This window comes from Salvelinus fontinalis, chromosome 21, assembly GCF_029448725.1.
Source record: "Salvelinus fontinalis isolate EN_2023a chromosome 21, ASM2944872v1, whole genome shotgun sequence".
Taxonomy (NCBI): Eukaryota; Metazoa; Chordata; class Actinopteri; order Salmoniformes; family Salmonidae; genus Salvelinus; species Salvelinus fontinalis.
In genome coordinates this window covers 34,053,317-34,062,440 of record NC_074685.1, presented here as the reverse complement: position 1 = coordinate 34,062,440, position 9,124 = coordinate 34,053,317, and the positions used below count along the sequence as shown (strand labels likewise).

General features: G+C 43.8%; 1 protein-coding gene across 1 annotated transcript; it reads right to left on the bottom strand.

Moving 5' to 3' along the window:
* Window positions 1–65: 65 nt before the first annotated feature.
* On the bottom strand, window positions 66–9,065 carry ccdc62 (coiled-coil domain containing 62). The gene is made up of 13 exons (XM_055874925.1): window positions 8,689–9,065; window positions 8,387–8,427; window positions 8,051–8,221; window positions 7,508–7,697; window positions 7,046–7,212; window positions 6,831–6,932; window positions 4,527–4,698; window positions 4,229–4,330; window positions 3,717–3,805; window positions 3,268–3,368; window positions 1,509–1,668; window positions 1,094–1,372; window positions 66–893 (listed from the first exon to the last, which is right to left on the bottom strand). Exons 1-13 carry the CDS (start codon window positions 8,759–8,761, stop codon window positions 825–827), a joined length of 1,716 nt encoding a protein of 571 aa, XP_055730900.1. The 5' UTR covers window positions 8,762–9,065; the 3' UTR covers window positions 66–824.
* Window positions 9,066–9,124: the final 59 nt, after the last annotated feature.

Below are 9,124 nucleotides of genomic sequence, written 5' to 3'. Positions count from 1 at the left end.
AAGCAAGTATTAATCGTATTTTTCATTCATCATGTTATCAAAATTACATAAGACCTGGAATTGAATGTGGTTATTAAAATGTTTACTGCAGTGGTACATTTTTCTTAGTATTTGCATAGCCTGACTGAATATAAATTATTTTACATAAAAAGTAATGAGTACAAAAACATTAACTACAAAATGTTGACATCAAAAATACAAAAACAATATGCTAATGAAGAAAGTGAGGTTCAGGTTTCTTTTCAATGCAACAGTCTCTCTTATCTCCTAAGTAATCAGTCATCCTATTGGAGCCATCCAGCAGGTTTGCAGGCAGTGAAACCGGAATGACAATAACCCAGAAGCACCATTCAACAGGTCTGAATGACTGGTTTCACATCTCACCTGCATATTACTAAATGGTTCCTAAATAGCTTATGACCAGGACTGCAAAGGGCAGGACATTGGACATATAACACTAAACATGTTTTAAAAGTTGTTAAAACAATAGTTTAAAAAGCTTCATGTATCGTATAACATAACTTTTCACATAAAGAAATGTAAGTCCTTCTTTGGTTTCCTAAAAAAGCAGTTTAATTCATTCATTGGCTTGTTATCGCTGTGTCCCTGGTTCTGAATGGAGGAGATTTCATCTTTGACCACAAGTGTCACTTCCTGGATTGTGACCGATATAGGTTTGGGACTGGGGTCAAAGCCATACCAATGTGATTCCAGTCTCAATGGCTACAGTAGAAAACAGAGTAGTCTGCAGCCTCCATCATCACCCCTCCTAGACCTTCCAGGCCAGGTGTGTGAAGGTGTGTTTAGGTAGATGTCCCTCCCCTCTATAGCCCCCCAGGTTCCTCGTTCCTCTGGAAGGGCTGAGTGTTCCTGGGTGGAGTATCACCATCCAGCTGGGTGAAAACAGGAGAGATGGGATGAGCACTGTAAATCACTACCAGTTCACACCCTTAGGTTTCACCCCACATTTCCATAATATTATGGGATATCTTAATGGTAATAGGCCCAACAGTATGAAATGATCTGTGGTATTTTCGTATTTTGGTCTGAATAATTATTGTATCTATAGTATAAAACACATGAAAGCACGTACCCGGCTTGTTTGACTGGGTCTTGTGGTGTAGGTGGAGCTCTGGTTGGGGTAGTGATCGGGATTGCTGTGATTATGTCTGTCACAGTTACGACTGTGGTTTCCATGGCTACTGTTGCCACTGTTTTGGCCGATGCTGAGGCTGATGATAGCGTCACAGTTAGAGGCCGGGCTCTGGGAGGGGCATAAAGGTTGTAGGGTTGTGCGTTCCAGGCTAGCCACCATCTGACGAGACTCAGCTAGCAGCCTTTGTAGATTATTGGTGGAGGAACGCTGGTCTTCCTGGGGGAATGGACAAAATATAAAGACGTTTAAACTTTAAGACTGAATCCTGGCCAATTACTTTTCTTTATCTCTACATTAGGAATTAATTATGAAGATCAGGAGTTTTTCCTCTCAGGTTATGTGGTCCACTCACATCGTCAAAAGCTGCAAAAAGGCCTCCCAGGTTGCCGTTGACAACACCTCGTTCATTGGCGGTTGTTGGAGAGGCGGAGTCATTCGCAAGACCGAGGCTCCTCCTACTCCGTGAGGAAGGGGAGGGGCTATCCAGGTACACACAGGTGAGATCACCTTGGCTGGGAAAGTAGTCAGTCAATCAATCAATCAATACTTACTATCCCTGAGACAGATTTGGGGTCAATATAAAAGAGTGTACCATTCTTCTCTGTATATTCTGTCCCTACCAGGTGTTACGAGGGCTGATGTCCACCAGCAATATGGAGGAGTCCTCTGCCTCTGGTCCTCCACTAAACACAGCTAGGAGCTCCATCCCTGCACCTGGCCCTGCCTCTGTCCCTGTCTCAGAGCTGCTTGCTTCAGACAGGCTAGGTTCACTCTGTTCCTGGCCTTCAGATGTACATCTACACCCACAGCTGCGTCCTGTCTGTCCGTCAACCATACTACCAAAGCCACAGCTCTGCCCTGCCTGTACTTCAGGCAAACTACCACAGCCACAACTAGCTGTCTTATAGGAGCTAGGTCCTGTCTGTCCCTCAACCATACTGCTACACTCACATTCAGGGGACTCAGTCCTCTCCACCAGGGAGCCGACATTCGTACCGATTCCATCCTCACACAATGACTCCCTGTATTCTTTTCCTGATGTTCCCTGGTGGCTGTAGTTCGAGACTCCGTCGCCAGCTTTACCAGAAGTGTGACCCACATTCCCGCTGTTATTCTCGTCGAAATTACCACTTACTCCACTCTGACTCCTGGTCCCCCTGCCTTCTTTTCTTGAAGCTCCCTGGCGGCTGTAGCTGGAGACTCCGTCGCAAATGCTAACTTGATCGGCAGTGCGGTTTAACGAACCCTCATTCCCACTAACTCCACTCTGACTCTGTATCCCTCTGCCTTCTCTCCTTGTGGATTTATGTTGGCTGCGGTAGCTAGCGATGCGGTCGCTCAGCGACAGTATGGTGGTTCCAGCGGCTAGGCTACTACGGGTTGCCATGGTTTCCTTGCTAGCTCGCCCCCGTGTTTCCTGGCTGCTGTAGTTTGATTCATGTTCGGTGAGTTGTTGTTGCCTAAGAGACGTACCTTGGTTTCCTGAAACAGTGGACGGGTAGTCGCTGAAGTTGACGCTAGCTTGGCCTGGCGATCGAGTTCGACTAAGCGTTCCTGTGGCGGCGGCTATGCTAGGTGTCTCCATGGTTTCTCTACTCTCTCTACCTGCCATTGTTTCCTGGTGACTTGACTCTCGGTTGGTGTAGGAACTGAGAGTACGAGGGTTTGATATGTTCTGGTTCTCTCTCTTTGTTGATGACAAACAGTCACTAACGATGCTAGCTTGGACCATTGCGTGACTCAGCAACTCTCTGGGGACAGCAGCAATGAGGTCCCGGGTTGCTACTGTACCGTCAGTGAGGTCAGAGGTCAAATCTGAAACACTACTTTCCTCCTCCTGTTGGGGTGCCTGTCTCTCTCCTGTGACAAGGAGGGGGAAGGGGGGTTCTGGACGGTTTGGGTGGTGGTCTATACTTTTGCTTAAAGTCTGTCTGTAGACTGACCCTGATGCTCGTCTCTCTGTCCCTCCTCCTCTCTCTGTTCCCTGACTGGTAAGAGACACAATTTCAGCACCTCCTCAAAAGCCACAGAAACAACAGCAAAATATCTGAGACTGTGCACAACATCAACTGAGTAGAATAAATATACACATGCACAAACACCCAGCTCACCTCCCATGTGGCCCCTGTCCCTCAGCCTGTTTCAGGGCCTCCCGGGTGCTCTCCAGGTTCAACTGAAGCAGCTGCAGGTCATTCTGCTGGTTCTCACACACCTGGAACACACACAATTAGGACTGTGGACACTTCATGCATATCAGGTCAGGGTAAATGATACTTTCATTGATTGACCCAGTGTAAATTATTATTCATTTACACCAATATGTTATATTTACATCAATATTTCATCTTAGTCTGGGTAACTTTGGGCAAAATACAGCTCCTCTTCAGGTTAACTGTGTCAGGGCTGAGTCAGGGCCCAGCTATGTGACACACCATTAATACAAAAAGTGCCTAACAGCCGAGGTGGAGGTACAGGTATGCTGTAGAACCTGACCGACAGCCCAGCCCAATGCGCTGTGGGTAAAAGTGTGGAGGTAGAGATAAGGTAAGAGGTGACACACCTGGCGTAGACAGTGCAGCTCCGACTCTGTGCGCTCCTGCTTGGAACGAGACAATCCCAGCAGCTCATCCTTCCAGCTCTCCCCCTCACCTGGGAGACAGGAACCATGTCAAAAGCAGTCACAACAGTTTCTTATCAATAGTTTGGGAGAAATGTGTAATATATTTTCTTAGTGAGCGATCTCAAATAATGCACGATGAGACAAGAGAAGCTGGGGTGGTTCAATCAGTCAGTCTATCTATCTTAATACAGTCAACAAGAATAACAGTGATTAGGAAGAGGAACTAGATGTTCCTGTTTAGGGAAACAATGACCTGGAACTATAGCACTACAGGTATCCTCCCTACTGTTCCAGAGGAGGCCCTGTCATTACACTGGAAAACATTGCCTCTAGAGGTCGGTACCAGACAAGACAGGGGTTTCGGCGGCTGTAAATCACACCGTGACAAATATATTTGTGAAAAATGTTCACTCAAAGTCCTATTTAAATAAACTTTGTTGAATGTGAGGTACCCGAGAGAGCCAGCTCCCTGCGCAGCAGCTGTCCTTCCTGTTTCAGACGGATGATGTCCTCTCTCTGGGCACTGCCCTCTGTCACCTGCTGCTGTAACTCCTCTACAACCACAACACAGGGAGAGGGATAAAGAGAGGGGGGGTGAGAGAGAGGGAGGGAGAGGGAGAAGAAGGAAAGTGAGAGTGCATAATTTAAGAGTGCTCAGGTATATGACAGCTAGCTTTTTCAGTCTAACTGAAAACTACAAAACTTTGGTAGTGTATTGTATCTCAGAGCCATGTACTCTGGCACCTGTACCTTTGAGCCGTATGTTCTCGTGCCGGGCCTCTCTGTATCGCCGTTTGTGCTCCTCGACCTCCCTGAGCACCCTGGCCTCCCGTGTGTGACTCTCCTTCAGCGACCCCTCCATCTCCCGCAGACGCCCAGACAGATCTACGATGTGATTGGTTGCCTCCGTCACATCCTTGTCCTGGTGGGGGAAGAAGAGGTTATATACAGTGGGTATCCAGAAGTATTCACCCCTCTTGGATTTTTTCACATTTTGTTGTGTTACAAAGTGGGATTGAAATTGATTTAATTAAAAAAATTTGTCAACGATCTACACAAAATACTCTGTAATGTCAAAGAAGAAGAGAATTTCTTTACAAACGTTAGAATTTATGAAAAATAAAACACTAATATATCTTGATTACATAAGTATTCAACCCCCTGAGTCAATACATGTTAGAATCACCTTTGGTAGTGATTACAGCTGTGAATCTTTCTGTTTAAGTGAAACATTTGCCCATTATTCTTTTCAAAATTCTTCAAGCTCTGTCAAATTGGTTGTTGATCATCACTAGACAACCATGTTCAGGTCTTGCCATAGATTTTTAACTTATGGGTATGCTTGTAATCGTTAAGAACTGGGGAGTTTTCAGGATAAAAAAAAAAACAGAATGGCGCTAAGCACAGGTAAAATCCTAGAGGAAAAGCTGGTTCAGTCTGCTTTCCACCTGACACTGGGATATTAATTCACCTTTCAGCAGGATAATAACCTAAAACACAAAGTGAAATCTACACTGGAGTTATTACCAAGAAGACAGTGAGTGTTCCTGAGTGGCCGAGATAGAGTTTCGACTTAAATCTGCTTGAAAATATACGACAAGAACTGAAAATGGTTGTCTAGCAATGATCAACATCCAATTTGACAGAGCTTGAAGAATTTTGAAGAGAATAATGGGCAAATGTTGCACAATCCAGATGTGAAAAGCTCTTAGAGACTTACCCAGAAAGACTCACAGCTGTAATCGCTGCCAAAGGTGATTCTAACATGTATTGACTAAGTGGGTTGAATATTAAGATTTTATATTTATGTTACTTTTTTATTTTTTATTATTATTATTATTTTTTTTACAAATGTTAGAATTTTTCTTATACTTTGCCAGAGTTTTTTGTGTAGATCATTGACAAAAAAATGACAATTAAATCCATTTTAATCCCACTTTGTAACACAACAAAATGTGGAAAAAGTCAAGGGGTGTGAATACTTTCTGAAGGAACTGTATATTTGTAATTTTCTTTTCACTCTGTCATTTGGGTCATTATTGTGGAGTAACTACAATGTTGTTGATCCATCATCAATTGTCTCCCTTCACAGTCATTGAACTCTGTAGCTGTTTTAAAATCACCAATGGCTTCCCTGAGCAGTTTCCTTTCTGTCCGTTGTGTCTGGGTGGTTTAATACATCATCCACAGCATAATTATTAACTTATTACCTTACTACCAATCACTGCCCTTCTTCATGAGGCTTTTGAAAAGCTTCCTGGTCTTTGTAGTTGAATCAGTGCTTGAAATTCAATACTTGACTAAGGGACCTTACAGATGTGTGTATGCGGGACCGACGAATGGGTAGTCATAAATCATAAATAAATCATAAATCATATCAACCCCTATCATTTCCCCCAAAGTGAGTCTATGTAACTTATTATGCAATTTGTTAAGCCAAATTTTCCTCCTGAACTAATTTAGTCTTGCCTAAACAAAACGAGTAAATCGTTTAGTTATTCAATTTGTATTCATTTGTTAACATTTCTAGAATTTTCTTTTCACTTTGACATGGAGTATTTTGTGTAGATCAATGACAAAAAATCATTACCTAAATCCACTTCAATCTCACTTTGTCACGCATCAAAATGTGAAAAGAAATCCAAGCGGGTGAACACTTATAATAACCACTGTACAATTTACAGTCTGCATGTCTGTAATCTCGGCAGGGGCGTCACTTTCACCAAAAGTTAATTCTGAAATTGCATTTTTGTCCCGCCCAGTTTTATCATTGGAATGTGATACCAAACGAAGGAACGGTATGCTTTAGGACCAATGCGGACACCTCTGAGCGGTCAGGTAGGCTGTTTGGAGTGTGTTTATCTTACTGGATTAAAAAAATAGTAATGTAGGTCCCCCCCTTTTAATACCAAGGTTACGCCCCTGAATCTCGGCACCCAGAACCAAATCAGCTAGGCTGTCGTGAGAGACTAGCATGTCTGCAACTGCATGGCCTTACTACTCTATTACAGGGTAATCAGAGTTAGAGACAAAGGTTTAAGAAAGCAAGCCTACCTTGAGTCTAAGCATGGTGCTGAGCTCCTCCCCTCTGACTTGCAGAGAGCCCAGCTGGGCTGACAGAGACATCACTGTGGAGTTCAGACTTTGGTTCTTCTCCTGGTGGGGGGAGACAAAACAACACAACACCGGAAACACTTTCTTTCATGGACTGCAAATAACCACATCAGTAAAACACCAAATTGACTGTGTGTGTGTGTGTGTGTTTGTACCTTCAGGTCGTGACAGTGTTGGCTGGTGTACTGCTGTTTCTTCCCCAGCTCGAGCAGCTGTTGCTGGGTAGAGTTGAGCTCCCTGTGGCCTTCCTTCTCCCGGGCCTCCACGACATGAACCCTCTTAGTTACAGCTCTGATCACCTCATTACGCTTCTGAAGCTCATCTAAGACAAGCAAACACACATTACGACACACAGATTGATACACATACAAGCAAAAACACACACACACACACACAGCATGCATGCACACGCATAAACACCAGAGATCTTATCAATGCTACTCCCAGACCTGTCGTATGCAAAGCAAACATCATAAAATAATACAGAGGATGCAATTCACCATGCAAGTCTGAATGTAACTAACCATCATTAAGGTTATTTTGGGAATGTACACACACAGATGATGAATGGAATTGTTTTGATCATTTGGGATTGAGGCCTGTGTGCCCTCTCTCACCCTCCAGGCGAGCACACCTCTGTTCCAGGGTCAGGACTCTCTGGCGGTCTTGTTCCCAGGCAGTGAGCTGCTTGTGGTGGGCAGCAGCCATGGTGTTGAGCTCCTGGTCCCGGTCTTTCAGTTCACAAATCAGCAGCTGCAGCTCCCGCCTCTGCCTTTGGATGGTGGCACTCTCCATCTCACCAAGAGGCTATTATAACACACACAGACAGACAGACATACAGACACATACACAAATGTAAAACCAGGAGTGAGTAGGTATGCACACACACACCTCCACAAACATGTAGAGAGTACCAGTACTGACCTGCTACCTATAATGGTAGCCTTGCTAGCTCATAGTAATAGTTTCACATTTTATCAACCAGTCGATAGCTACCATGGGCAATTACACCTTAATATCATTAACATTCTATTCTGCATTCTGTGATTCTATCGAGGATACAATGATGTAACAAAGGAGAACATAAGCAGTGTGTTCCATAATGTTTGAAAAAGTAGCCATTTGGCTTTATGTGTTGTGTAAAAAGCAGCACCTCCCACCTTTCTGTCCTGTAGGAGGGGTAGAGACAGGGAGGGGGGTTGGGTGTAGAGGCTTCCTGTGGGACTGAGGCTTGGGGGACTTCTGGCTGACTGGCTGGCCATCTTCTGTCCCTCACTCTGAGCTGAGGTGGACACTAGGGAAGGCTCCTCGATAGAAGCTCCCACATTCTTCTGCAAAAATGGAGTCAATGCCATTCATGTTAGAATTTCTCATTTTACTAGACTAGTAGCCTAACCAAGGCAACAAGAACAAATAAAAACGTATAAAATTTGTTTTCCAAACATTTTTGGGATGAAATATAGCAGGTCCAATAACATTGATTTGCTCGCTATTACCTTTTTCACAGGTGTGCTGTGCCAGGGATCCCATGGAGTGACTGAAAACACAAATACACGTTTTTGTTTAAAATACAGTGACTGCCAGCTTTCTCAGACATAGCCGACTCAACTCAACTCCATGATTAACAATGGAGTTGAGCGGCGGCTAGTGTGGGCAGGCGGGAGACATTGTCCTATGTAACTGCATGCTATTCTGTGGGTGCTGAAATCAGTAGTTTTTAATAAAAGTTTAATAAAAGAGTTGAATCGGCTATCTCGACACCAGAATAACTGTGTGATGAGATGAGACACACACACACCAAAATAGCTGTGTGGTGATGAGTGTCCAGATCCTCCATTTGGATTGAATGTTCTTCTACTGCCTTGGTCCATCTCCACTCAGTCATGGCGTTTTTTGTAACTTGTACTGTTACAGTTCTAGTTAACTTTAACGCTAGCTAGCTACGCTAACGTTTATCAGATTTAGATGGGCATCTCATGATCATTGTCTGCTATTAAATCATGGAACCATTAACATAAATACATTGACAACAAAATACAGAGCATAATCAAATACAATGGATTACTCCACAATTATCTACCATTATGTTAATTTAGAAATGGAAATAACCAGCTAGCCTAGCATTAAATTCCTGTTGAAAGTTTGCACATTTTCAAATCACTTGTTGTGATGGCCGCAGAGGAGTGGATGTCAAGGCATACACGTGAATGCCTATCGTATAACGTCAAAATAAA

Excerpts from the sequence above, each read along its gene's own strand:
- ccdc62 (XM_055874925.1), bottom strand. The coding sequence starts at position 8,761 with ATGGACCAAGGCAGTAGAAGAACATTCAATCCAAATGGAGGATCTGGA. Across the intron at positions 6,933-7,045 it reads AACACTGTCACGACCTGAAG|GAGAAGAACCAAAGTCTGAA; the intron begins GTACAAACACAC and ends TCCCCCCACCAG. Across the intron at positions 894-1,093 it reads GACCCAGTCAAACAAGCCGG|CTGGATGGTGATACTCCACC; the intron begins GTACGTGCTTTC and ends GTTTTCACCCAG.